Here is a 27,947-nt window from a genome sequence, read left to right on the forward strand (position 1 = left end):
TGTGAACGTGAGTGCGAATGGTTGTTTGTTTCTCTGTGCTCTGCGATTGGCTGGCGACCGGTTCAGGGTGTACCCCGCCTCCCGCCAGAAGATTGCTGGGATAGGCTCCAGCAGCCTGTGACCCTAGTGAGGAGAAGCGGTAAAGAAAATGGATGGATAAATGAAAATAACATTCACAGGACAGGCAAGGAAAAAAGTAAGCGAACCTCTCGGTTACAGATTCTCGCAGAGCTAATCAGAGGCAGGTGTGAGCCAACCTGGAGTCCAATCAAAAAGTCAAGCTTGGAGGTGTGTCTCAAAGCTGCTCTGGCTACTAGAAAATACAAACCACATTAGAATTGTCTCCTGTCAAGAAGCACTGCCTGATGTATACCATGCCCTGCTTAAAAGAGGTCTCAGAATACCTATGATCAAGTTTTGTTGAGTTGTATAAAGCGGGAAATGGTTGCAAAAGTATCTGTATAAGTTTTGATATTAATCAGTTAATCTTTGGACTAATTGTCCAAAAAAGGAGAACGTTCACCACTGTTGGTTCTCTTCCTGTATGTTTGAAGTTTGCTCAAGAGCCGTCCTGTAAAGATGACTGCAAGAGCAAAGCGCAGAATGCTCAATGAGGTAAAAAATAGAAAAGAAAAAGACAAAAAAGAACCCCAGAGTGCCACCTGAATACCTGCAGATATGACTGGCACATGCGAAAATCTCCGTTAACAAATAAAGCGTGGTAGATTTCCAGGTGTGGCTCAGGTGTAAACCAGCCCGAGCCAACCTGGAGTCCAATCAATGAGAAAAGATTGGAGGTGTGACTTAAAGCTGTTCTGGCCACTAGAAAACACACCAGGTTAGAATTGTCTCCTGTCAAGAAGGATTGCCTGATGTGTAACATGCATTGTTCAAAAGAGCTCTCAGAAGACCTACAATAAAGAATTGTTGACTTGTGTAAAGCTACAAATGTTTACAAAAGTATCTCTCAATGTCTTGATGTTCATCAGTCCACAGTTAGACAAACTGTCTATGAATGGAGAAAATGCACCAATGTTGCTTATATTCCATACATAAAACATTAAACAAGAAGGGGGTTCATAGGAGAACACCAAGGAGAAAGCCATTTCTGTCTAAACAAACATTGCTGCATGTTAAAAGTTTGCTAAAGAACACTTGGATGTTCCACAGCACTACTGGCAAAATATTCTGTGGACAGACGAAACCAAAGTTCAATTGTTTAAATCGATGACACACACATTGTTCCAGAATAAGAGGGGGGAAAATGAGGTGAATTGGAAAAAAATGAAGAAAAAAGATATATAAAGAAAAAAATAAAAAATAAAAAAAAAAATAAAAAAAAAGGCAGCTTGGTGCAAGACTGGTTAGCACATCTGCCTCACAGTTCTGAGGGTCCGGGTTCACATCTGGCTTTGCCTGTGCGGAGTTTGCACGTTCTCCCCGTGCCTGCGTGGGTTTTCTCTGGATACTCTGGTTTCCTCCCACATCCCAAAAACATGCGTTGTAGGTTGATTGAAGACTCTAAATTGATTGTTTGTTTATATGTGCCCAGCAATTGGCTGGCTTCAGGGTGTACCCCGCCTCTCGCCCCAAAGATAGCTGGGATAGGCTCCAGCACGCTCACGACCCTAGTGCATTGCTATGTGCTATGCATTTTAGATTACCACTTGCCATGTAGTTTTGTTAAGTGTCCAAATATGGCCATACTGAATACATTGTTGTTAAATAATGAGGTTCATTACAATACACTGCTCAGAAGCAACAGCAGATGCTCAGCAGTTCACTAATTAGCAATGTCTGACAGATTAACTTTTGAAAAATACATTTTATATATCACACATTGCTCATCACATGAAAGCAGTTTTTTTTTTTAGACTTATCTTCACAGATACCACCCATATTGAAAAAGGCCAAAAAATGTATTCTTCCTCACAGCGGTTTTATTTGTTCAACATCTCACATTACAAATACTTCAAATGTATGTCGACAATTACAAACAAGGTTGGCTGCAAATGAATATGACAGATTTTTTTTTTTTTTTTTTTTATACTTCACTCCTACAAACCAGTTATAAAAACTGTATTGTAGCGAAAAATCAGGAAAAAAAAATATAAAAATCAGTATAAATGAAATTACTTAATAAAAATCCAAATTATAAATGTGGAATTACTAAATAAAAATCCAAATTATATTAGATAAAAAAAAGTTAATAAATAACCTTCCCAGCATACAATTAAAAACTATTTGAACATCTGCAATCAAGTAATACTAAGAAACATATTTGATATTCTTTTTTCATCTGAAAATGCAGAGCACAAAACAGCAATTAGAAAACCTAGACACATCAACAAGTTAAACACATCACCCCAAAAATATAACAAAAATCTGATCCAAATCATAGTTATACATTTCAATTGAAAATATAGCAAATGTAATACATTATCAACCTTGCATACATATATACACACATATATATATATATATATATATATATATATATATATATATATATATATATATACACACATATATATATATACACACATACAATGTTTTCAATCACAGTTGCATGGTAGTAGCAAAATAAGTACGTAAGCACAAAACCAAATGTTTAAAAATAAATTAGCTTTTTTTCCATATATCTTAGGGAACAAAAAGGAGGGAACAATCGTGTGACTGCATGATTTATGGATTTAATGACTTTGACTGCGAAGACTTGTTTCTAAAAAGAATAGGTATTGCACATAATGGCTCACAGTTAACTTGCAACATTACATCACATTCAGGTTATGTCCCAAAGCATGCCACATCACAAAAGGGGTCAAGTGATCAAGTCTTCTCACCTATGTCCTACCAAGTGTCCTCTACATTACAAAAGTGTTGTCATAGTGTAGATTGCATAAACATTATGTCTGTGTGAGGAAGGCAGACTCTGTCATGTAAAGAGAGGTGATCTCGAAGAGGCAATGAAAAGGAGGAAGAGATCTAGTGCATTACATCATTAGGTCCTGCATTAACACTAGCCATGTAGTTTCTGTAGTACATAATAATTATGCATGCCAAGTAGTAGAACTTGCAGGCAGTCCCACAAAGAGGATCTAAATATTCAAATCCACTCAGGTGATAGGATGATTACATGTTGACCAAAGTCAAAACATTTATTTTACTTTACCTTAATCATATCAACTACACCTAAAGAGTGAAATACCAGAATATATATATTTTCAAGACTATCAAAATCTTTTAGAAAGGTCTTGCCATGCCTTAGGATCCAGTAATAATGTTAATCAGGGCAGATAATCTATGTACGATTGGCTAATGACAGCCTATTTTTTAAGCTCCAGAATCACACCAATACACCAGACAATGTTCAGATTGACCAGCACTTAAATATATAAAAGCTAATTGAAAATTATATTATCACTTTTTTATCTTAAATTAAGTTAATCATAATTGCAGATCTTTTAGTAACAAAGGTACAAAATTATTTTTCACCAAGTGAAAAAAATGAGGTATTGCAAAAGGAGTTCTCCCATCTGTGAAAAATGTGCCTCAAATGACTATTGAAAAAAATATTTAGAAAAGTAGTGCATAATAAATGTATATATGTCCATGACAAAATAATCAGCTATAAAACACTGTACAAAAATCAGCAGGCCATGTATAAAATAATATCTTTATCTCTGTGACAGCAAATTCTAGCTACAGCCATATCCATCCACAACACGAGTGAGAGAAGCTCCAATCCAGGTAGAGCGTGCAGTGGAACACCATGAGGACAGCTCAGGGAGAATGGACTGTGCATTCCCATAGTTTGTACTACATTAGCATGTTAGCTTCCAGTGCTAATATCCCTGACAATATAAAGCGAGCAAATACTACTACCTGAGCCACGAGGGCTGTGCCTTAATGAGCTGAAACTCCAGACTTCCTCCGCTGCGTGAAAAGAGGACACGACAACCCCACATTGATGTCTGCTCTTGATGATGCGTTTTAGGCCAATCTTTGGTTTGCCCTTTCCTTTCAAAGTCGACACTTTGAAACAGAGACCTCAGACAATTGCAAGCAGTTCAAACGCAGCTTTTGCCAGTTGCTGGGGAGACTGATGATGACATTGGCCAGCTTCCAAACAAATCAACTCAGCATCTAACATTCCTCCTCTATTCAAACCCAACTCAAACTTTGGTAAATGGTAGTTGATCTCAAATTCTGCACGCAAAAAAAAAAAAAGAAAACATACTCTCTTCAATGCAGCTTCCATAGTTAGTATACCGATTTAGGTATTACGATGAACCTCAATTAAATTTTGTTACTCTTGACAACAAATGTAAGCAGCTTCGCCAGCTAACACCAAACAAAATTACAGTCAAGTAAGAAAACATTGAAATCCAAATAGAATGCATTCATATGTTCATGCACACCAAGTCAAAACATAAAAGGGATTTTACTCTCTTCTGAGCAGTTACTGTTTAGAGGGCCCAATTTAAAAAAAAACATAAATTAAGTCTTTTTTTTTAACTTAAGAGAAAAGTGCATTTATATTTTTCATATCATAGGTCGCCAGTATCCACTCCCTAGCTACCCCTTTCTTTCAGACCATCCCCAATCCTAGGTCCCTTTCTCGCTTTTGCCTTAGTTCCAGCGGAAGGAGATATGCCGCGGTCGGTCGCCACCTTCCTTCACCAGGGGCTTGTGGAACTCGCGTCCTGCCCGGGAGTGGATTGCCGCCCAGCAGTATTCACAGTAGTACTGCAGACAAGTCACATTAGCGCAGAAGAAAGGGGCGAACTTCCCTCCGCAGCGGGTGCCCTGGCACTCGTCACACAGCTGGTCATCCAGCACGTATGGCTTCACTTCAACCTGGGACACACAAATGGTAGAAAGTGTTGAAATAAAGGATTGATGTACACTCTAGCTAAAATCATGCACGGGACCACAGAATTGGACTGAACTCCATCCACTCAATCTTAACAGTACAGTTAACCCTTGCCGATTCACCATACGCAAAATATTTCTGTTGAACAAACTGTTCGTTGAAAAACGCCTGTTTGCGCCTATCCAACATTTTGGGGTTAAGAACAGCGCATGAAGTAAGAATCGTTCAGCAGCAGCAGCGCAGTTTACGTTTATGCTGGTATTGACATGGACCCTGAACTGAAATAACCAAGGGGTATATTTACATGTGGAGTAAGAATACGCCGTCATTTGCCACAAGTCGTTCACTTATCATTGTACTGTTTTTCCATTTGATTGTTTTACATTTCGGGCGAAGCAATGTTTTCATAAAACTTAATCTGAAATAAGGACACTCAATCAATCATGTAATTATGATTTTACTATTGCGTTGGTGTCAGTTACTGACAGATTAGAAATTTAGGTTATGTTGCAGGTGAAGAAACACAACTGCCGTAAACCGAGGACTCCTCTATAATTGGTTAATATATCACCCTCATAGTATTTCAACCCCCAAAACGACACCCTTGGGGATGTGATCAATTATAGGGATGACATCAGAGCAATCTGATTGGTCCAATATTACATATCTGCAGATGACTTAACAGCATTGCAGCATCATTGCTTCTCTGCTTGTTCTTAAATTTTCAAAACCAAACATTTAAAACAAACGGTTGGCTCTGTGGTGTGGGCTGTCAGATTTCCACTTCAAAAATAGTATCAAAAGGAAAACCACACGATATTGAATGCCTACGTCAGATCAAGAAATGTTAAACTGCAATCAAGGGCCTATGGTATTTACTGAGCAACTGGCTGTTAGTGCTAAAACAGTGGTTCTGAACCTTGTTGGAGGTACTGAACCCCGCAAGTTTCATACACACATTCACAGAACCCTTCTTCGTTGGAAAAATAAAATAGTTTATTTCAAATTTAAAACAGGTATATTTGTGTACACAAAATCCCTGTGTTCAAACAAAATCAACAAAAAATGAATTTGAGACGAAAACAAAAACAGTTCGATTCAGTGAAAACCTACTATAAATTCTGTTCTTCCCATGCACTTTGGCAAGTGCGACTCGTACTTTCACAACAAAGTCTAATCCTTGTATTTGTTTTTATGCCTACAATCTTCGAAAAGGATTGTTCGCTAAGATACGTGCAGTGCAACCTCTTAATTTAACACTCCCGCCATGCTGCTCTCTTGCAGCACAGAGCTCTATGCGTCGATAGATAGAACTTTGGCCATCATGGACGCCATGTCAATGCAAGGCCTCGAAATGTGACACATTCAACATGGCTGCCAAATGTCATTGATGTAATGTCACCACATTTAATATGGCTGCCACATGGGCACAGGAGGCACGTGTGTCAGTGACCCGGAAATAGGTTTTTCCCAGTCTCTGTCTATATTGCGCCACAGCACCAGTAAACAACAGTGACCAATTCTGGAACTAACAGACTTTGTCAATGCCAGTTTAGGGGACAACTGGAAACAATTTTTGGACACATGTATTTTCCAGACAGTCCGTTACTTCAAATATCCGTTATATTGGGGTCCATTAAAGCGAGGTTCCACTGTAAATGCATTGCCTTTGATGGGAACATTGCACTCACCAACGTGGCTGCTATATAGGCACGTCACATAGCCAGGTAGTCTTCCATTAATAGTCTACATATTGTTGTTAGCACTGTGAAATCACTCCGCCAACCCCTATCCTAATGGATGCGCTGTCTGATGACACAGCGATGCCGCACTCGAGTTGAACATTTCAACAAGTGTATCGGACATATTTTTAAATGAAAGATTGTTTAAAAAAAATAGCATTTCAACTCGTGTATCTTTTACATATTGTTACAAGATTGTGGAGAAAAAAAAATAATAATAAAAATAAAAAAACCTTTTCAAATTGAGGCGCGGTGGCAAACGCCCACCTAGACGCAACACGATTTGTCAACAATGCGCTGCGCCCTGCTAAACGCAGTGTGAAATGGCTTTTACGGACAGATTGACGGAGACACGCAGGCACGCACATACTATGTCTGTGTTTTCCTCCGCTGAAGCTCTGCGACTGACTCACTGAACCCCTACGGTTTGACCAAATCTAGGTTAAGAACCACTGCTCTAAAGACTGAGGGCAGCAAGAAAATGGGCCGCTGCAGCGAAGTAGAGACTGTGGAGCAGCAACAGGGCAAGCTAACATTAGTGTTTGTTTTCTTGACATGAATCCACAGTCTTTACTAAGCTGTGGTGATTATGAATCTGCTTGATCAACCAGCAGGCAGTGGTTAACATCACCTACATGTTACAGCCTCTTACAACAGGACCTCAAAACAAATCATCAATTCAAACAGCAGAATGACTTACCCTTTTATCAATCTCCCCATGCTGCAGTTGAACAAATCTGGCACTGATGGCTGCAATGTAGCTTTGCTGATTGGAGAAAGCCACTCGCCCCGCCCCCTTTGGGTATTTCAGTTCAGGGTCCGTGTCAATACCAGCGTAGCACACTCCGCCATAGAGACGGTCCATGATCATGGCCAGCTCCACTGGAAGAACAACATACATAAACAACATACAAGTTTAATTGGCGTGATGAGGGCAGTGTAATGCATTTGGGAGCCATGACCCAAATTTACCTGCACGTAGGGGGCGAGGAACACCACCAACAAAGATGGTCTTCCTTGGATCCAAAGGCTGAGAACCATCCATTACAAAGTCACTATCATTTAGGTTCCAAGGTCTGATTTGGACCTGGCATATGAACACATTACAGAAACTATTCATTCAGGATGACACAGCAGGTTTAGAGGAGGAATGTGATATGCATTGTGGTTGTTTGTTAATCAGACTATTGTCATTTTAGAACAGTAATGGAACTACTACATCCCCCGACTAAAAGCGCATGAAAACACTCACAGGCTTGTCTTTGATGGTGGGGCTCGAGACACACAGGTACAGTTTGCCATCCTCTTGAATGCAGGCATCGATCAGAGCCTGAACAGAGCTCTCATCTTGAAAAAGCAGGAAGGCATATCCTGGAAAGGTGTCATAAGAGCAATTAATATCAGTGCGCTGTTACATCCAAAGTAGAACAAATGTGTATCAGTCCTCACCTTTTGGGGGGAAATAGGACTTGCTCTCTGCCTTGTGAGGCCAGTCAACAAACAAGTGACCAAATCGACGAAAACTGGCAGTGATTTCATCTGGAACACAAATCAAATGTTCAATCAGTGTTTATTACAGTACCGTGAAAAAGTACCGTAATTTCTCGTGTATAATAAGCATTATTCCCCCCCCCCCCCCCCCCCGACAAAATTGTTAAAACACAATAGTGCGCATTATACATAGGTATAGAGCAAAATGGGGGGGGAAAACTATCATATTTTATAAATGTATGCCACCATCTAGAGGTTATGAAAAAGCTGTACACTATCATTCCAACATGCCACCACCACCTAGAGGTTATGAAAAAGGTGTAGCCTACACTTTCATTCCAATATGACAGGGGTACGTTTGACTGCATATGTACAGTTGTGCTCATAAATTTACATACCCTGGCAGAATTTAGGAAATATTGTTTGTGTTTTTAGTTTTCTTTTGTTTTTTGGGGGTTTTTTAGTTTTAAATAAGACTGATGACTGAAAAACCATAATTTTCTTTATGGTTATGTTTTGATAATGATAATGCTTTTCTGAAATGCTTGACAGTTTAATTTGAATCCCATTAAAATAAAATATGTTTCGCCTGGCCCTTTGTGTTTTCTTTAAAGAATTGTACCCATCTTACAAATTCTGTTTGGGTAATCAAACATATGAGCACAACTGTGTGCTTTCTCATTTACTAAATAAAAGTAGGTCTGTGAATTTCAAAATAAGAGCAAGTAAATAAAAAGTATTACATGTTCAAATAAAGTACTTAACTTCAGAATAATTATTTGAAGGAAGGAATAAAACACAGATAATACTTCATTTTGATCATATGGTTAGAAGAAAAATAATGCATTGTAAAAATGCATTATACATAGGGAGAAGGGTTTTCCAGAAATTTGAGGTCAACTTTGAGGGTGCGTATTATACAAGGGTGGGCATTATACACAAGAAATTACAGTATTTGCCTCTTTCTCAAATTCTTATTTTTTTACATTATTTCCCCAGGTTAATGTCTAAGATAATCGAATGTGAATATCAGACAAAGCTAACAAGTAAAAATAAAATACCGGTTTTTAAATAATTTTATTTATTAAGGGGATAAAAAATATTCATAGCTACTTGGCAGCATCAACAACTGAAATCATACATTTGCTATAACTAGCAATGAGTCTTTCACATCTCTGGATATATTCTGGCCCACTTTTCCTAGCATAATTGTTTTAATTCAGCAATAATGGAGGGTTTGAGGATGAACAGCCTTTTTAAGGTCATGCCACAGCATTTCAATCGGCGTGAAGACTGGATTTTGACTAGGCCACTCCAAAATCTTTATTTTATTTATTTATTTATTTTAAGCCATTTAAAGTTGACTTGGTGTGTTTTGGATCGTTGTACTGCTACAGAACGCAATTGTGCTTCAGCTTGAGGTCACAAACTGATGGCCAACAATTCTCCTTCAGGATTTTCTGATAAAGAGCAGAATTCCTTGTTCCATCAATCACAGCAAGTCGTCCAGGTCCAAGCAGCCCCAGACTATCACAGTGCTACCACCACCATGTTTTATTGTTGGCATGATGTTCTTTTTCTCTTTTTTTTCTCAAATGCTCTGTTACATTTACACCAGATTTATGAGAGACACCTTCCAAAAAGTTCAATTTTGGTCTCCTCAGCCAATTGAATATTGTCCCAAAAGTCTCATTCAGATGTTTTTCTGCAAAAGTAAGACGAGCCTTTATGTTCTTTATGGTCAGCAGTGGTTTTCACCTTGGAACTCTGCCATCTGCCAGTCTTTTCCTTGTTGTTGAATCATGAAGACTGGCCTTAACTGAGGAAAGGGAGACCTGCAGTTCTTGTGATGTTGGATTCCTTTGTGACCTCCTGGATGAGTCGTCGGTGTGCTCTTGGGGTCATTTTTGTAGGCTGGGAAAGTTGACCATTGTTCCACGTTTTCTCCATTTGTGGATAACTGCTCTCACCATGGTTCGCTGGAGTCCTAAATCTTTAGAAATGGCTTGGTAACCCTTTCCAGACTGACAGATTACCAGATTGACAGATTACTTTATTTCTCATCTGTTCTTGAATTTCTTTGGCTCGTGGCAGTTGTAGCATTTTCAGATCTTTTGGCCAACTTCATTTTGTCAGACAGGTTGTATTCATGGGAATTCTTGATTGAACAGGTCTGGAGGTAATCAGGCTTGGTAGTGATCAGTCAAAATTAACTCAGCTTTCCCCAAAAAAGTGGTTAGTCACTGTTAAATTCATGATTTAACAAGGGGGTCATTTACTTTTTCACACAGGGCCAGTTAGCTTTGAATAGTTTTCTATCCCCATAAATACTTGTTATCTTTGTCTGACAGTTACATTTGTTTGATGAACTCAAACATTAAAGTGGGGGAAACTGTGCAAAAAATTATAATTTGAAAAGGGGGCAAATACTTTTTGCACTGCAAGTGCTCAAGCAAATCCATGCAAATGTTCCCAATTAGGGATTAACATAAAAATCATTTACTTAATTTATTATCTATCAAGTGTTTACATTAACAAAGCTATGTTTCCATGAAAAATGGAGTGCACTATTTTGCTACAATGAGCAGAGTGCACTGATAACTGACTCACATAGCTTGCCATCTAACGAAGTAGGGCTTTCAATGAAGCCTGTGGCAACCAGTAAGCCATTTCTGCAAAGGCATCATTCCTAAGAGAGCGTTACTCCACTCGCTAAACTAAGGTGCATGCTAGTTCCCTGCAGTACGATCTGTCGCTCCACAACCCTGTTCTTCCGTACTGCTTTCTTTTCTTTCAGCAAAAAAACTTTGTTCAATTGTCAAGACAAATAATGGAAATACATTTGGCAAAAAAAACAATTGTTGCGTCATGTACTCATGCCATTACCTCACTTCACTGACACTCTGAAATGTTGTTTCTTTCTATTATAATTTCACAGTGATTTGTGTTATAGAACTACAGCGTAATGCTTTAATGACTTGTCACCCATCCATGTATTCCTTTCATTTGAAATCCTCAACTGTAGGGAAAACTGACCCATTTATTAGAACTGACATAACTGACAAATGTTCACAGTTGTCTGCTATTTTATAAACAAAAGAGTGTATGGATATTTATTTATTTATTTACAGATTATGAGCTAGGATAAAACTAGTGTAACACCTTCTGGATCACTGCAGTCGCTGTACCTTCGTCTATGTCCGGGGGCAGCCCTCCAACAAACACTTTGCGAGAGTAGCGCTCTATGCGCTCTCCATTGAGGTGGGGGAAACAGTGCGCTGAGCCAAGTCCACTGAGTTCAGTGGTCTCTTCCTCCCCGAAAGAGCGCTCATCTTCCATGGGGAAAAGAGAGGAATGACCTAGCAAGAAAATCGAATGTATATAATTAAAATGGTGAAGAAAGCTAGAGTTTGATTATTCAAGGGAAGATTTAAAAGCAAACATAGGGCTGCGGTGCTGACAACATCCATGAAAGAACATGCAATGGTTAAACTACTTCAAATGGTCGAAGAACTCAGCTTTATTTTTTTACTATTTTTTTTTTTTTAAGAACAATGGAACCTCAGGTTACGAATGTAATTTGTTCCGTGACCCCATTCTCAAACCGAAACGTTCACAAACTAAGGTAATGTTTCCCATTTGAAATGAATGGAAATGCAATGAATCCGTTCCAGCCGCAGAACTACATTATATTGACCTTATTTTGATTGTTGAGGTTAAAAATAAATACTGTGCAATACAGAAATGATGTGAAATTGTGAAAACAATTTATGATGATTAACTCCTGGAGACGTCACCTTATCGTGGGGGGGGGTCTGTGTGTCCCGATGATCCTCGGAGGAAAGTTGTCTGGAGCTTCATACCCCTGGTAGGGTCACCCATGGAAAACAGGTCCAAGGTGACGGACCAGACAAAGCACGCTCACAGACCCCTTATGACAAGTAAAAATATTGGACCCAGTTTTCCCTTCTCCAGACCCGGGTCACCGGGGCCCCCCTTTGGAGCCAGGCCTGGAGTTGGGGCTTGCAGACGATCGCATGGTGCCCAGGCCTGCATCCATGGGGCCCGGCCAGGCATAGCCCGAAAGGGTAACGTGGGTCCCCCTTCCCATGGCCAAACCACCTGGCGCAGGGGCCATAGGGGTCGGGTGCAGTGTGAGCTGGGCAGTGGCCTTGGCGATCCGATCCCCAGCTACAGAAGCTGGCTCTAGGGAAGTGGAATGCCACCTCTCTGACAGGGAAGGAGCCCGAGCTGGTGTGTGAGGTCGAGAGGTTCCGACTAGATATAGTCGGACTCGCCTCCACGCACAGCTTGGGCTCTGGTATCAGTCTTCTTGAGAGGGGTAGGACTCTATTCCACTCTGGAGTTTCCCACGATGAGAGGCGCCGAGCAGGTGTGGGTATACTTATTGTCCCCCGACTCGGCACCTGTACATTGGGGTTCACCCCGGGGGACGAGAAGGTAGCCTTCCTCCGCCTTTGGGTGGCGGGACGGGTCCTGACTGTTGTTTGTGGCAATGCACAGAAGAGTTCAAGTATCTTGGGTTCTTGTTCACAAGTGAGGGAAGAATGGAGTGGGAGATCGACAGGTGGCTCGGTGCAGCACCTGCAGTCATGCAGACTTTTTAAAATCGGTCCCTTGTGGTGAAGATGGAGCTAAGCCGAAAGGCAAAGGTCTCATTTACCAGTCGATCTACGTTCCTACCCTCACCTATGGTCACGAGCTGTGGGTCGTGACAAAGAACAAGATCCCGGATACAAGCGAACAAAATTAGTTTCTGCCGCATGGTGTCCGGGCTCTCCCTTAGAGATAGGGTGAGAAGCTCAGTCATCTGTGATGAGCTCAGAATAGGGCCGTTGCTCCTCCACATTGGGAGGCGCCAGATGTGATGGCTGGGGCATCTGATTAGGATGCCCCCTGGACATCTCCCTGATGAGGAATCTAGTATTGTCTTTGTTTTTGTGTTTTTTGTGTTTTTCGTCCGTCTTTGGAGACCTTACACGACTCACTTACACAAGGGAAGACCTGCTAACCATCAAGGAGTCTACTCCGGACTTTCTGTCACCAACTTTCGAATATCCGCTCAGTTTTTTCCCCCCGAGTTACTCACCGGAGCGGCGTCCGCGGTTTTCGGCGCATGGAGACGGAAGCGGCGCCACAGAGGGAAGCGAGCCGGCATTCAGGTGAAACTCCGCAAGAGAGGACACAGATTGGTGTTCCCGTCGATCCACCTCGCGAATGTACGCTCCCTACCCAACAAAATGGACGAGCTTCATCTTCTGTTAAAGACCAGTAAAGACTTCGGACGTTCCGCGGCCATGTGCTTCACGGAGACCTGGCTTTGCGACGCTGTACCCGATGGCGCTGTTATGCTTCCCGGTTTCCACATTCATCGAGCGGACCGCGACATGGAATCATCGGGGAAAACAAAGGGCGGCGGGATATGCCTCTATATCAACGAAAAATGGTGTACGGACGTCACGGTGCTCAGCACACACTGGAGCCCGCATTTGGAGTCGCTATTCTTAAACTGTAAACCATTCTACTCCCCACGTGAGTTCGCATCATTCATTCTCGCTGGCGTCTATATTCCGCCTCAAGCTAACACGAACGCCGCATTGCTAACGCTCGCCGATCAAGTCAACGAAATAAAAAAAAAACACCCCGATTCACCCCTCATTCTCGGGGACTTTAACAAAGCTAAACTCAACCACGAACTCCCTAAATACAAGCAGCACATCGACTGTCCTACCAGGGAAAATAATACTTTAGACCACTGCTACACCACGGTAAAAAACGCATACCGTGCTATACCTCGTGCAGCCTTGGGCTCATCTGATCACTGCTTAATTCACTTAATACCGACGTACAGGCAAGAACTTAAATGTGCGAACCCTACAGTGAAAACAGTCAAAAAGTGGACAAATGAAGCCAAGATGGAACTTCAAAGCTGCTTAGACTGCACAGACTGGAGTGTCTTTGAAAATTCAGCTGGCAGCCTGGATGAATATACGGACACTGTCACATCCTATATCAGTTTCTGTGAAGAGGTCTGTGTACCAACAAAATCATTTCGCACATTCAACAACAATAAGCCGTGGTTCACTGCTAAACTTAAGCAGCTTCGCCAAGCTAAGGAGGACGCATATCAGAGCGGGGACAGGGCCCTGTATAATCGAGCTAGAAACCAGCTGACCAAAGAAATTAACATTGCAAAGAGGATCTATACAGCAAAGTTGGAAAAACAGTTTAGCGCAAACGACTCTAAATCAGTCTGGCATGCATTCCAGTCGCTGACTAATTACAAGCGACGATCCCCCCAAGCTGAGAACAATAGCACACTAGCCAACGACTTGAATACCTTCTACTGCAGATTTGAAAAGGACAGTTTCACACCACACACCAACCCGGCCGCACCCGCGACCACAATCACACCTCTGACCTCTGCGTTAACCATCCATGAACAGGATGTGAGACGCATCTTCAAACAACAAAAGATTAACAAAGCGGCAGGCCCGGACCACGTGTCCCCATCCTGCCTCAAAGTCTGCGCGGACCAGCTCTCGCCAGTCTTCACTCAGATCTTCAACAGATCACTGGAAATGTGCGAAGTTCCATCCTGTTTCAAACGCTCCACCATCATCCCAGTCCCCAAGAAACCTGCAATCTCGGGTCTGAATGACTACAGGCCTGTCGCTTTGACATCTGTGGTCATGAAGTCCTTTGAACGTCTTGTGCTGGACCACCTCAAGAGTGTCACAGGTCCCCTGCTGGACCCCCTGCAGTTTGCCTACCAAGCGAACAGATCTGCGGATGATGCAGTCAACATGGGACTGCACTTCATCCTAGAACACCTCGACAGTGCAGGGACCTACGCGAGGATCCTGTTCGTGGACTTCAGCTCAGCGTTCAACACCATCATCCCTGAACTCTTTTCATCCAAGCTTCCCCAGCTCAGCGTCTCACCTGCCATCTGCCAGTGGATTTACAGCTTTCTGACGGGCAGGACACAGCAGGTCAGGCTGGGGGAGGCCACCTCATCCACACGCAGCATCAGCACTGGGGCGCCCCAAGGTTGTGTCCTCTCTCCGCTGCTCTTCTCTCTCTACACGAACAACTGCACCTCAGCGAACCCGACTGTCAAACTCCTGAAGTTTGCAGATGACACCACTGTCATCGGCCTCATCAAGGACGGTGACGAGTCTGCATATCGACAGGAAGCGGAGCGGCTGGAGCTGTGGTGCGGCCGACACAACCTGGAGCTGAACACGCTCAAGACTGTAGAGATGATCGTGGACTTCAGGAGGCATCCTTCGCCACAGCTGCCCCTCACGTTGTCCAGCTGCCTTGTGTCAACCGTCGAGACCTTCAAGTTCCTGGGAATTACAATCTCCCAGGACCTGAAGTGGGCGACCAACATCAACTCCGTCCTCAAAAAGGCCCAGCAGAGGATGTACTTCCTGCGGCTTCTGAGAAAGCATGGCATGCCACCGGAGCTGCTGAGACAGTTCTACACAGCGGTCATCGAATCAGTCCTGTGTTCTTCCATCACAGTCTGGTTTGGTGCTGCTACAAAAAAGGACAAACTCCGACTGCAACGGACAATCAAAACTGCTGAAAGGATTGTCGGTACCCCCCTACCCACCCTTGAGGACTTGCACGGTGCCAGAACTAAGACAAGGGCGTGCAAAATCCTCTCAGACCCTCCCCACCCCGGTCACCAGCACTTCCAGCTCCTTCCCTCAGGTAGGCGCTACCGATCAATGCAAACTAGAACTAGTAGACATTCCAACAGCTTCTTCCCTCTTGCAATCAACTTCTTAAACAGCTAACTTACAATTCCATTACAACAAGCTGGCAATTTTTTGACTTGAGTTCGTTGTCACATTTCTGTATTATGTATTACTCGTGCACTCACTGTAGTTGTCTCGCCGTGCTGCACTATTTGCATATAGTGGCCACTCATGTCAGAGTAGCATCTGCTCCATTTGCACACTGATTGAGGAGTATCTGTAACATTTGCACAACCATTGTCCCAGATTATCGCACTACTCGTCACTTTAAACCGCATACACTCCTTGAAGTCTCAGTGCCCTTTCCACAATGGTCATTGCACCGGACTATTGCGATATTAGCCATTCGAACTGAGGACTCTGCATCTTTTTGCACAATTGTTGTTTGTTGTTGTTTTTTGTCAATGTCTTTATGTCTCCAAAGTGTTCTGTAAATTGACTGTCTGTTGTACTAGAGCGGCTCCAACTACCGGAGACAAATTCCTTGTGTGTTTTGGACATACTTGGCAAATAAAGATGATTCTGATTCTGATGAGGTGTTCCGGGCATGTCCCACCGGGATGAGAACCCGGGGACGACCCAAGACACTCAGGAGAGACTATGTCTCCCAGCTGGCCTGCGAACGCCTCTGGATCCCCCCGGAAGACCTGGATGTAGTGGCTGGGGAGAGGGAAGTCTGGACATCCCTGCTAAAACTACTGCCCCCGTGACCCGACCTCAGATAAGCGTAAGAAAATGCATGGATGGATGGAAATAACAGTGGGTTCGCTTGCAAATCAATGTGCAGTGTCTTAGCCTTTTCGGGTACAGTAATGTTTACGTTCACCCTGGTTATTGCTAGCCCTAAATGGCCCCCACAATGCAGACCAACTTTTGCATTGCATTGTGGGATGCTGCTGCCATTTTAGGCAAAACTGAAGCACAGAGTCAATGATGCGTACACGATGATGATGCGGGACAAAAAGCACAAAGTTCTGAGCCTTTCGTGCCCATGCCAAGACTGTTCGTTAACCGAAAATAGTGTGTAAGCAGCAGGAATTTTTCTTGAAAATGTTCATAAACCGAATTGTTCATAAACTGGGTCCTTCGTAAACCGAGGTTCCACTGTATATTAAAAGCTTTACCTCGCCTTCTGCCATAGCTTCTCGCTGCATGTAAAACAACACAAAAACATTTACATTGTTCTGGAGTTAAACACAAACAACTGCCTCAAATAAAAAATAGTGACCTTTAAACACGGAAATGCATCATGTATCAAAGGCATCAAACTGGTGCAATGTGTAAAGATATAGTTCAATTAGGCCATGGTGCTTTTTATGCATGTACTGTAATTTACATACCATTCACAGGCAGAGGGCCGTCTCCGCCCTGGTGAGAGAAGCTGAAGCGTCCTACAGTAAATGACAAAACAGGAAAGACTTCAGACCATGCAACTAACAGACATTACTTAATTTCTGTCAAAGGATCGTTTCGAGCACGATCGTATACAATTTGTGGTTAAAAGGAATTCAGAAGACAAATCAAATAGTGCTTGATTTAAAAAAATTTCTTACATGAGCATACATGCATAAAAAGTGCACTAATAGGTGCCCAACATGACAACCACAGAATAGGGATGTAATGCCATTGACAATATCACAATACCATGGCATTAAAATTTCCTCAATATTGTCATGGTCTTGTCACAGGATAAAATAATGAGCCATTGGGCCTAAAATTCAAGGTTCGGGTCAGCTATGATGAACCGTAGCAGAGTAAACTTCTCCTTTTCTCTCGAAATGGGGTTTTGAGTTTTTCCTTGCCCGATAGGGAGGTTTAGATCAGGGGATGCCATCAATCTTTGCTGAGCTGCTAACTTGATTGGCTGTTTCTACAGTGGGGGGGAAGGTATGCGAATTCCTTAAATTTCTGCATAAATTGGTTATAAAATATAGTCTGAGCTTCATCTAAATTACAAGAATAAACAAAAAGAGTGCTTAAACTAATTAAACAAACAATTGTGTTTCATATTTTTTTTGAAAATAACAGCCATTGACAAGACACGGACGAAAATATAAGTGAACCTACAAGGCTACGGCTTCTCCATGAGATAATAGGAGTGTGAGACTCCAGTGAACCAAGGTGAGAGCAATTTTGTACAAATGGAGAAAACATGGTAAACCTTCCAGGAGTGGCCAACCTACAAAAATTACCCCAATTTGGATTTCTCATCCAGGACGTCAGAAAGAAAATAAGCACAACATCTAAAGAAATGCAGGCCTCCTTTGCCTCAGTGAAGGTCAGTGTTCATGACTCAACAACAATGAAGAGACTGGGCAAAAACGGCCTCCATGGTTCCAAGATGAAAACCACTGCTGACAAAAAAATAAAAATTTAAAAAAGGCTTTTTTTTTGGTAATTTTTTTTATAAATAAATACATACTTGTTTCCAGAAACGAGATCAAAGTTGAACTTTTTGGAAGGTGTGTGTGTGTCGTTACATCTGGCATAAATGTAATACAGCATTTCAGAAAAAAATCATCATACCAACAGTCAAACATGATGGTGGTAGCGTGACAGTCTGGCGGTGCCTAGCTCTTCAGGACCTGGACGACATGATGTGATTGATGGAACCATGAATTCTGCTCATTACCAGAAAATCCTGGAGAATGAGTTTGTGACCTCAAGGTGATGCATACTTTGGTTCTGCAGCAGGACAATGATGCAAAACACACCAGCAAGTCAACTTCTGAATGGCTTAAAAAAAAATATGGATGTTTTGGAGCAGCCTCGTCAAAGTCCGGATTGAATTCGATTGAAATGCTGTGGGATGACCTTAAAAAGGCAGTTCATACTGGAAAAACCCTCCAGTGTTGCTGAATTAAAACAATACTGCAAGGAAGATTGGGCCAAATTATCTCCACAGAGATCTGAAAGACTCATTGCCCGTTATAGAAAATGCTTGATTTTAGTCAGCGCTCCTGAGGGTAGCCCAAACAGTTATTAGGTTTAGGGGGCAATTACTGCTTCACACAGGGTTGGGTAGAGCTTTCAACAGTTTTTTTACCTTAATAAATGAAATCACAATTTAAAAACTGCATTTTATGTTTACTTCGGTTATATTTGTCTAATATTTATATTCCTGTGATAACAACTGAAGTACATCGTTGGGAACATCATCTAAATGCTACAAATTTGATCAGGCACCTGAAGAATGTACACAAGGAAGAGCATGCTGCATTCAAGCAACGCAGCGTGGGGGGGAGAGAAGAAAAAATACAATAAAAAAAAAAGAAAAAAAAAGAAAAAGCCAAACGGACGCAAACTCTGGAGAACACCGTCCATGTAGCCGGGACAGAGAGAAAGTTGGAGTAAGCATGTCATTACCAGTACTTGTTAAAGTAATTTAATTACAGTAAGTTAACACATTATTTCTGTCATGTTGTAATATTGATTTAACCTAAATTTATTTCAGTGGCCAATCCTTGAATGCCCCCTCGAGGTCATTGATCTTTTAACTTTTGTCTAATATGCTAGACAAAACTTTTGAAGATACTCAGTATACAGTACACAAGTATATACAATAAATGAACAAGTCATGTAAATAGACATTGATCCATCTTGTGATCGGATATCTTTTTTTATTTATTTTTTTTTTTTATTGAATTTTTTTAAAACGGTGATTGGCCCAAAAAATCCTGATCGTGAAAAGCCTAATGAAACCTAAGTTGAATCGTTTGGGAAGAAGGCACAACGCCATAGCACAGCACATCAACATCAAAACCTTATCCCAACTGTGAAGCATAGTGGTGGGAGCATCATGGTATGAGTGTGCTTTCTACCTCAGGGGCTGGACAGCTAGCTATCATCAATGGAAAAATAAACTCATGTTTCTCAAGATATTTTGCAGGAGAAGTTGAGGGCATCTGTCCAACAGTTGAAGCTCAAAAAAGGATGGGTGTGTCTACAGGACAATGATCCCAAACACAGAAGCAACAAAACAATAGAAGAAGACAATACATGTTCTGGAGTGGCCTAGTCAAAGTCCTGACCTCAACCCAATTGAGACACTGTGGCATGATGTCAAGATAACTATTCACACCCTAGACAGCCCAGGAATCTTGCTGAACTGCAACAGTTTCGTCAAGAGGAATAGTCCAAATTAATTAATCTTGATCGTGCATGTCTGATCTGCAACTAATTGTTTGTGTGATATTATTTTAGGCAGACTCTCTTTATTTGTGCGATTCAGATGAAGATAATACTACATATGATGACCAACTTATGCAAAAATCAAAGAAATTCCGAAGTGTTCACTTCCTTTTTCCTCCAATTATACACATGGCCATGAGTAAATTCCAAAGCCCATTTGCACTTTGATGGGGAACAGTCAGGTCCAGCAGGGCCTTCTTTGCTTGTCTTCACACTATCAGAAGCACTGGCCTACATTTCCAACCTAAATTCCAATATTTGTTCCATTAAATATTATTATTAATTCCCAAATCTATTATTTTCATTTCGCAGCGCTGCTGTTGGCTGCACTGCTTCCTCTATCTGGATGTCGCATTTTTTTGTGTCCAAGTGTCAAATCAGATTTTAGCTTCTATGCGCTGCCATGTCAAGCCGAGGGCCTTCAGAATAAGTAGTGCTGGCTGATTTAACTTAAACTCTATTAGCAATGGGACAGTTTCTTTGACCAATGAGATTTAACATTCACCTCATTGGGCTAAATACATCAGCATTTTTCCATCCTTTGAAAATTAGGTCAGAGCATGCCAAGTTCTACTAGCAAAACCCGTCTGTAGGTATTGAACATTAATGCATTTAATAATCTGCATCTCTGGAGAGTATTCATGTATTTAATAACATTTTTGTATGTTTTTGTCATTTTATTAAATGTTGATCCTGAACTGCTCCAGATAATGTACATAGCATAGTTGCGTGCTTTTATATTGTGTTTTTATATATTATTGATGGTTTCTATGATACCGGCCTGACAGTGGTAAGTGTTAAGAGGTGGATTAAGTCGGTAAATCCCCACTGATGGCCCAGGTTGCAAACGCAGGGCCCGACACTAACTCAGTTACCTACCGTAACAACAGCACCTATCGAGGAAGTTAATCCTCTCAGATTTATTCAACTGTGGAGTAGTACCCGCTTCCTCTCGGGATGTGTAACCAAGTTCCCTGCGCAGTATTAAACATGATTACTTATGTTGCAACAGTGTCTTTTGTAGCTAGCGTTCCAGTCACCTCTGTGCTCACTAGACAGCGTTATGTGCCACCATTTTATTTTGATTTGACTATCCAGCCTTCCTGGGGTCTTGTTTCTAATACTGTAAGTAATAGTCCTGATTTATTTTAAACTAGTTTATGCATTGTAATAGAGTGGGTATGGAAAGTATTCAGACCCTCTTAAATGTTTCATTCTTTGTTATATTGCAGCCATTTGCTAAAATCATTTAAGTTCATTTTTCCCCTCATTAATGTACACACAGCACCCCATATTGACAGGGGGAAAAAAACTGAATCATTGAAATTTTTGCAGATTTATTAAAAAAGAAAAACTGAAATATCCCACAGCCATAAGTATTCAGACCCTTTGCTGTGACACTCATTTAACTCGGGTGCTGTCCATTTCTTCTGATTATCCTTGAGATGGTTCTACACCAGGCGGCACAGTCTGCCTCACAGTTCCGGCCGCGCCTGTGTGGAGTTTGTATGTTCTCCCTGTGCCTGCGTGGGTTTTCTCCGGGCACTCCGGTTTCCTCCCACATCCCAAAAACATGCATGGTAGGTTAATTGACAACTCTAAATTGCCCCTAGGTATGAATGTGAGTGTGAATGGTTGTTTGTTTGTATGTGCCCTGCGATTGGCTTGCAACCAGTTCATGGCGTACCCTGCCTCCTGCCCGATGATAGCTGGGATAGGGTCCAGCACGCCCGCAACCCTAGTGAGGAGAAGCGGCTCAGAAAATGGATGGATGGATGGAGTCCAGCTATGTTTGATTACACTGCTTGAAATTGATTAGGAAAGCCACACACCTGTCTATGTAAGACCTTGCAGAATCATGAGGTCAAAGGAACTACCTGAAGAACTCAGAAAAAGAATTGTGGCAAGGCACAGATCCGGCCAAGGTTAAACAAATATTTCTGCTGCACTTAAGGTTCCTAAGAGCACAGTGGCCTCCATAATCCTTAAATGGAAGGCATTCGGGATGACCAGAACCCTTCCTAAAGCTGGCCGTCCGGCCAAACTGAGCAACCGGGGGAGAAGAGCCTTGGTGAGCGAGGTAAATAAGAACCCAAAGATAACTGTGGCTGAGCTGAGATGCAGTCGGGAGATGGGAAAAAGTTCTAGAAAGTCAACCATCACTGCAGCCCACCACCAGTCGAAGCTTTATGGCAGAGTGGCCCGACGGAAGCCTCTCCTCAGTGCAAGACACATGAAAGCCCGCATGGAGTTTGCTAAAAAACACCTGAAGGACTTGAAGATGGTGAGAAATAAGATTCTCTGGTCTGATAAGACCAAGATTGAACTTTTTGGTTTTAATTCCAAGTGGTATGTGTTGAGAAAACCAGGCAGTGCTCATCACCTGTCCAATACAGGCCCAACACTGAAGCATGGTGGTGGCAGCATCATGCCCGGGGGGGGGGTTTCAGCTGCAGGGACAGGGCGACTGGTTGCAATCGAAGGAAAGATTACTGGGGCCAAGTACAGGAATATCCTGGATGAAAACGTTCCCCAGAGTGCTCAGGACCTCAGACTGGGCTGAAGGTTCACCTTCCAACAAGACAATGACCCTAAGCCCACAACTAAAATAACGAAGGAGTGGCTTCAGAACAACTCCGTGACTGTTCTTGAATGGCCCAGCCAAAGCCCTGACTTAAACCCAATTGAGCATCTCTGGAAAGACCTGAAAATGGCTGTCCACCAACATTCACCATCCAACCTGACAGAACTGGAGAGGATCTGCAAGGAGGAATAGCAGAGGATCCCCAAATCCAGGTGTGAAAAACTTGTTGAATGATTCCCAAAAAGACTCATGGCAGTATTAGCTCAAAAGGGTGCTTCTACTAAATACTGAGCAAAAGGTCTGAATACTTATGGCTGTGTGATATTTCAGTTCTTCTTTAATAAATCTGCAACATTTTCAACAATTCCATTTTTTCTGTCAATATGGGGTGCTGTGTGTACAGTAATGAGGAAAAAAATGAACTTAAATTATTTTAGAACATGGCTACAATATAACAAAGAGTGAAACATTTAAGGGGGTCTGAATACTTTCTGTACCCACTGTATATAGTATGTGAATCAGGTGTCTACTTTTAAAAACTAAACTTTGCCACGAATAGAGAAAATCTCAGTAACTGACGCCCCTTCGCCTATAGATGCCATAGGATGGCAGCAAAGCAATGCTTATGTCTAAATGACAATGTCTAAATCTTCACTTTGATATAGTTCCTTGGCAACTAAATTTCACAAGATGGCAACAAAGCACTACATGAAGCTCCTCAACTCACTTAAAACATAGTTCCTTCGCACCAAGATGCCACCTAAGCAATACTTACTACTTACTTACAAGATGCGCAACAATAATAACGGAGGATAGGTTCCCAGAAAAATCTGTGAATAAGTGCATTTGCAAATGCCAAACTGCAAACATGCTGGGGTTCACTCAAATATAATAAAAATGCACTGCACAAAATAAAATAATTTCACATTTTCCTCTGCTGTGTCTCCACTGTAAAGTGTGTGCTATGCGAAGATGCCCAATAACTTCTGGCTGTCAGATAAGGCTGACAGCCAGTAGCAATGGAGCTCATCCTGACTATTGTCAGTGTGGTAACTAACCTTTCAAGGAATCCTGCTCAGCCCTCATAATGTCGATCAGGGAGTTCTCCAGAGAGTGCATGTTGAAACCATCAAAGGAGCGGGTTCTCTCCTGCTAAAAGAGTAAAAGAACATTAAGACTCCTCACAGCCTCCCTATCACCATCTGAGGTACCGGCAGCCTGACACAGTTAGTCACGATGCTAGTGGCTAGACCTAATCTGCAGGATACACTGCACACAAACTCATAGTAACAAGTGTCAGTCTTTGCACATTTTCAGCAATTATCTTCAAACATCTTTAATGTATTTAGAAACAAAGCACAAAAATGACTGTGGAGGATTTAACAGTCTGAAAATAAAAGGCTTAACAAATGAAATGAATGGCATTATTGTTGAAGCTTCACCTGGAAAGGGTAGACACTATCACTGCGGCTCACTGCATCCTCCACCCAGCCCTTGTGATTGAAGCCAGAGTTATTCCGGGGAAACTTCTGGGAAGAAACCTGGGGACCAGCAAGAGTTTCATCTACAGGCCAAAATTATTTTGTGCTTACACCAGCAGCTAATATGAAAATACAGTGGAAATTTCATTTTAATCAAGCACATGCTTACATAAACAGTATCTAGCCGAGAGCAAAGTAGCTAATGACTAGCATGAAAATAACCACAGAAGCTCGTCAACAAACATCTTATTTCCACTGAACTGAAAATGTTTTTGTTTTTCTTATTTGACCAATCTTCTTTGCATACAGGGTAATTTTATATTTAAAAATAATTTTCCATCTAACACCCACAGTTCAACCCTAGTCCTCTGCCACATTACAAAACCTCAAAATGTGTGTCTGGCATAATCATCTTCGCGTTCAAGTTGCGTCGTCTTCATCATTGCAGTCTATGATTCGCGTCTTCTTTCTCCATTTGCGGCACACAGCAAATAGGAGAAGTTAGCAGACAAATACTGCTCTCAGAGACGCTACATACAATAGCAAGGATAATTACAATTTAAAACGATAATACTAACCTTCTGAAATGTTATCAAAGGTTTTAAGTTTACTGTTTGATTCCTAATGTTTATTTGTTTAAAACAGTATACAATACCAACAAAGCAACCACAGAACTAGTGCTGACCGATGCGCAATTTATTGATTTCAGCATTTCCTATAAAACGCCACAACGTGACAGTAGCCTACTGCTCTGCCATCTTCCTGTTTCTGCTCCACTGTGCAACTTGTCAGGTGTCTAAAATGGTCAGTAGTATTTCTTGATTTTAGTTATATTACATACTTTTCTTTATCCTTGAATGACAGTTGAGAATGTTCAAATGTCATTTATAAATAAAATATCTGAACAATTAAAGGTTTTGATCTTTGATGGCAATATACATTTACTATTGGGGAAAAAAAGTCAACTTTGGAGTTTCCACAATACACGAGAATGAGCGTCTTTATGAGTCGTGACGTGCATCTACCTGACTGTTGGGGAAGGACTTCTTCAGTGGAGAGATTGAGTTAAGGCCAGTCATTCCTCCACCTACCCCACGTCGGTACTCTCGAACCCCATGTGTGCCCCCCCAGCCTCCATATCCGCCAGGGCTCCAGGTGGTTGATGTGGGTGTGGAGGGGCTCTGGTAGCTTCCCCAGGGTGAAGGGTGTTTGCTCTGGGCAGGAGTGAGGTGGGGCAGCTGGGGGAAGCCGCCGGTCCGATGAGCGTGCGGAGGGAAGGAGGGCTGAGGGGGGTGAGGGCTTGCCGGGGAGCGCCGGTGTTGCGGCGGAACGCCCTGGCCATGAGGGTGATAGGGCTGGGGGTGAGGTGTGGGAGGATGGTGCTGGGAGACTGGTCCGATCTGTGGAGAGAAATTGCCACCTGCACCAAACCCAGGCCCAGCATGGTGGGAGAAGCTCTGGAACAGCAGGGGAGGTGCATTGCCATTGGAACCAGAAGGACCGAAGAAACCCCCAACGTCATCACCTACCACAGGAGACTGTGTAGACGGAACAGCAGGGGACCAGTTGTTGAAGCTTGTCAGTGAGGAAGGGGGCGACTGTGTGCACCCTGTACCCATTCCCAGTGTGTCCTGGTAGTCAAACCCACTCAGCACTGGAGACTCCATCCTTAGCTTCTCCTTCCCACCACTGCTCTCCAAAGAACCTTTCTCCATCAAGTTGTTTTCGGGCAGAGCTCCCTCCAGTTCTAAGGAGGCCTCTTGCTGGCTTGGAGAAAGGGCCTGAGGCTGGGCCTGGACTTGAGACTTTTCCTGCATTTCCTGGAGGTCTAAAGCCTTAGACTTGTCTGACTCCAGAATCTCATCTTGCATGTTACTGTGTTGGGCTACTGCGGGGAACAGCCAAGCACTGCCTCCATTGGTGGAGCAGGTGTTGTTTACGAAGGAGGGGGAGCTCGAGGGGTTGGAGGGGTGGTGAGGGTGCTGGGGTTGGAGGTGAGGAGGGATCCTTACAGGGAGAGCAGATTTGTTACCACCGCTGTTCTTCACTAGAACTCCAAACCCGTAGTCCCCCATTTAGGACACACAGTATATATATTCAGTAGCTTTTGGCTTTCTTTCTTTTTTTAATCCTGAAAAACAGACAAATGGATTTAAATGGTGACAAATTTCACTTCAACGTACACCTTGAATAAGACTGGCTAGTAAAAAGAACACACCACACATAAACATATATAAACATACACTACTTGAATTGCATCATGTCTGTTTTATAATATAACCACAGAAATGTAAGAAGTGCCTCGCCAGGATAATAATGGTGGTAAGCAAGCAGGGAAAACACCCAACCGAACCAGCATAGGCAGCAGCTAAACGCCCAGTTTGACGCCTACAAAGGTCGTTGCGCAGCTAGCAGCAAAGCTAACATCGACTCCACCACCTTGCATGTGTCCTTTTCATCATGCAGACACACAAGGCTATTTTAAATCACCCCTGAGCATTGCTCTGAATTTGTGACGGATCCGGTCGGCGCCGATGCAGCAGCGTGGACACCTACCGAGAAATATTTCTTTCTAAGCAATGACCTCCCCACACGAAGCCATTTAAATACAGGAAAATGCTGATGACGTCTCTAGTCGGTTCTTGTAGGCTCCCTTCCCGGAGCCGCTAAGCTAGCATAAGGGACGTTGGAAAACTAGCATATTTGCAAAGCAGCTGGCAAGCATTAAAGCGCTTTCGGCGGATAACAATGTCAAACGATACGAACGAACGAACGTACGCGACAACATTACGGAGGAGAGCTCGGTGGAAATTTCCAGGGGATGACATGATGGAAATGGAGCTTGGCTCTTTTAACGACCTCGTCTATTTCGTGCCCTGATTGTTCAATGTCACACAGTAAAGCCATCAAATTTTCACCTCGAAAAAACGTAACCCAAACCCGTCCGCGGCTCTGAGTCATTGAGAATGAGAGTCTATCTCTAGCAACTCGGTCGTAACTACCTTCAGATGGGCGTCATGACCTTATCGTTTTGATGTTGCCATATTTCAGCGTTTTTCCCTTTTCTGCATTTCCCAGACGGCCGGTGTAAATGGTTTCTCCTTTCATGTAGATGACAGCTGAGCCAGTCGGCGGACACTTCCGTCTATGGGCCACGCCCTGAGAACGGAAGGCAGCCAATATGCGTCTGGATTTCCACTATAGTCCCGCCCAGTCATGCCTCGATCTTCCATTTGAGTGGATAATTATTGAGTCGCCGCGCCTATGGCACGCCTTTATTCAATGAATGGCACACGTTCTCCTCCCAAATAAGGATGCATTGAAATCAATGGGAGGAGTTGTTGGGGAAAACGTTCATGAGAGACAATCAAAGCCCTTTTTGTAATGGGATCATTTCAAAGCTTGGTAATTACGTGAAATGTTTAAACGGGTAAAAAAGTATTCTTTATCATTTGCAGCCATTCGTTCAAAAATGCACAGGGCACAATATGATTAAACAAATCGTTCGCCTAGTTATTTTTAGCTTACTGTCACAAATCAATTAAAAAACAAAACAAAAAACATGCTTATTAAAAATTCAGTTTTTCTTTATGTTTTTCTCATCCAGGTTGCGTAATCCACAAATGTTCAATCGAGGCAACCCATGGACACTTCATGTTAGGTGAATTTGTGTGCTTTGTCCCTGTGTCAGATCAACAAATTCAGTACCTCATCGAATTATCACCAGAAATATTTTAAACACACTCCTGAAGGGTTGGTCAAATCTGTTTTCTCATAATTGTTAATTGT

The 27,947-nt window shown here is 42.4% G+C and overlaps 1 protein-coding gene across 6 annotated transcripts; it reads right to left on the reverse strand.

Annotated features, from left to right (window-relative positions):
* Positions 1-1,922: 1,922 nt before the first annotated feature.
* Positions 1,923-27,293, reverse strand: LOC133484697 (cytoplasmic polyadenylation element-binding protein 4-like). Of its 6 annotated transcripts, none has more exons than XM_061787656.1 (12): positions 27,161-27,293; positions 25,184-26,289; positions 24,120-24,218; positions 23,736-23,829; positions 17,243-17,293; positions 17,027-17,050; positions 11,298-11,468; positions 8,068-8,157; positions 7,871-7,989; positions 7,591-7,705; positions 7,319-7,500; positions 1,923-4,860 (listed from the first exon to the last, which is right to left on the reverse strand). In XM_061787656.1, the coding sequence occupies exons 2-12, from the start codon at positions 26,231-26,233 to the stop codon at positions 4,633-4,635; spliced, it is 2,223 nt and encodes a 740-aa protein (XP_061643640.1). In that variant the 5' UTR covers positions 26,234-26,289; positions 27,161-27,293; the 3' UTR covers positions 1,923-4,632. The 6 variants fall into 6 exon arrangements, with proteins under 6 accessions (XP_061643640.1, XP_061643642.1, XP_061643639.1 ...); XM_061787658.1 differs by having other exon boundaries at positions 23,736-23,826; positions 27,077-27,269; XM_061787655.1 differs by having other exon boundaries at positions 27,077-27,269.
* Between the last annotated feature and the right edge of the window lie 654 nt (positions 27,294-27,947).

Source organism: Phyllopteryx taeniolatus, chromosome 10, assembly GCF_024500385.1.
Source record: "Phyllopteryx taeniolatus isolate TA_2022b chromosome 10, UOR_Ptae_1.2, whole genome shotgun sequence".
NCBI lineage: Eukaryota > Metazoa > Chordata > Actinopteri > Syngnathiformes > Syngnathidae > Phyllopteryx > Phyllopteryx taeniolatus.

Excerpts from the sequence above, each read along its gene's own strand:
- LOC133484697 (XM_061787656.1), bottom strand. The coding sequence starts at position 26,233 with ATGGGGGACTACGGGTTTGGAGTTCTAGTGAAGAACAGCGGTGGTAAC. Across the intron at positions 8,158-11,297 it reads GCCCCCGGACATAGACGAAG|ATGAAATCACTGCCAGTTTT; the intron begins GTACAGCGACTG and ends TTTGTGTTCCAG. Across the intron at positions 7,990-8,067 it reads GTCCTATTTCCCCCCAAAAG|GATATGCCTTCCTGCTTTTT; the intron begins GTGAGGACTGAT and ends ACACCTTTCCAG.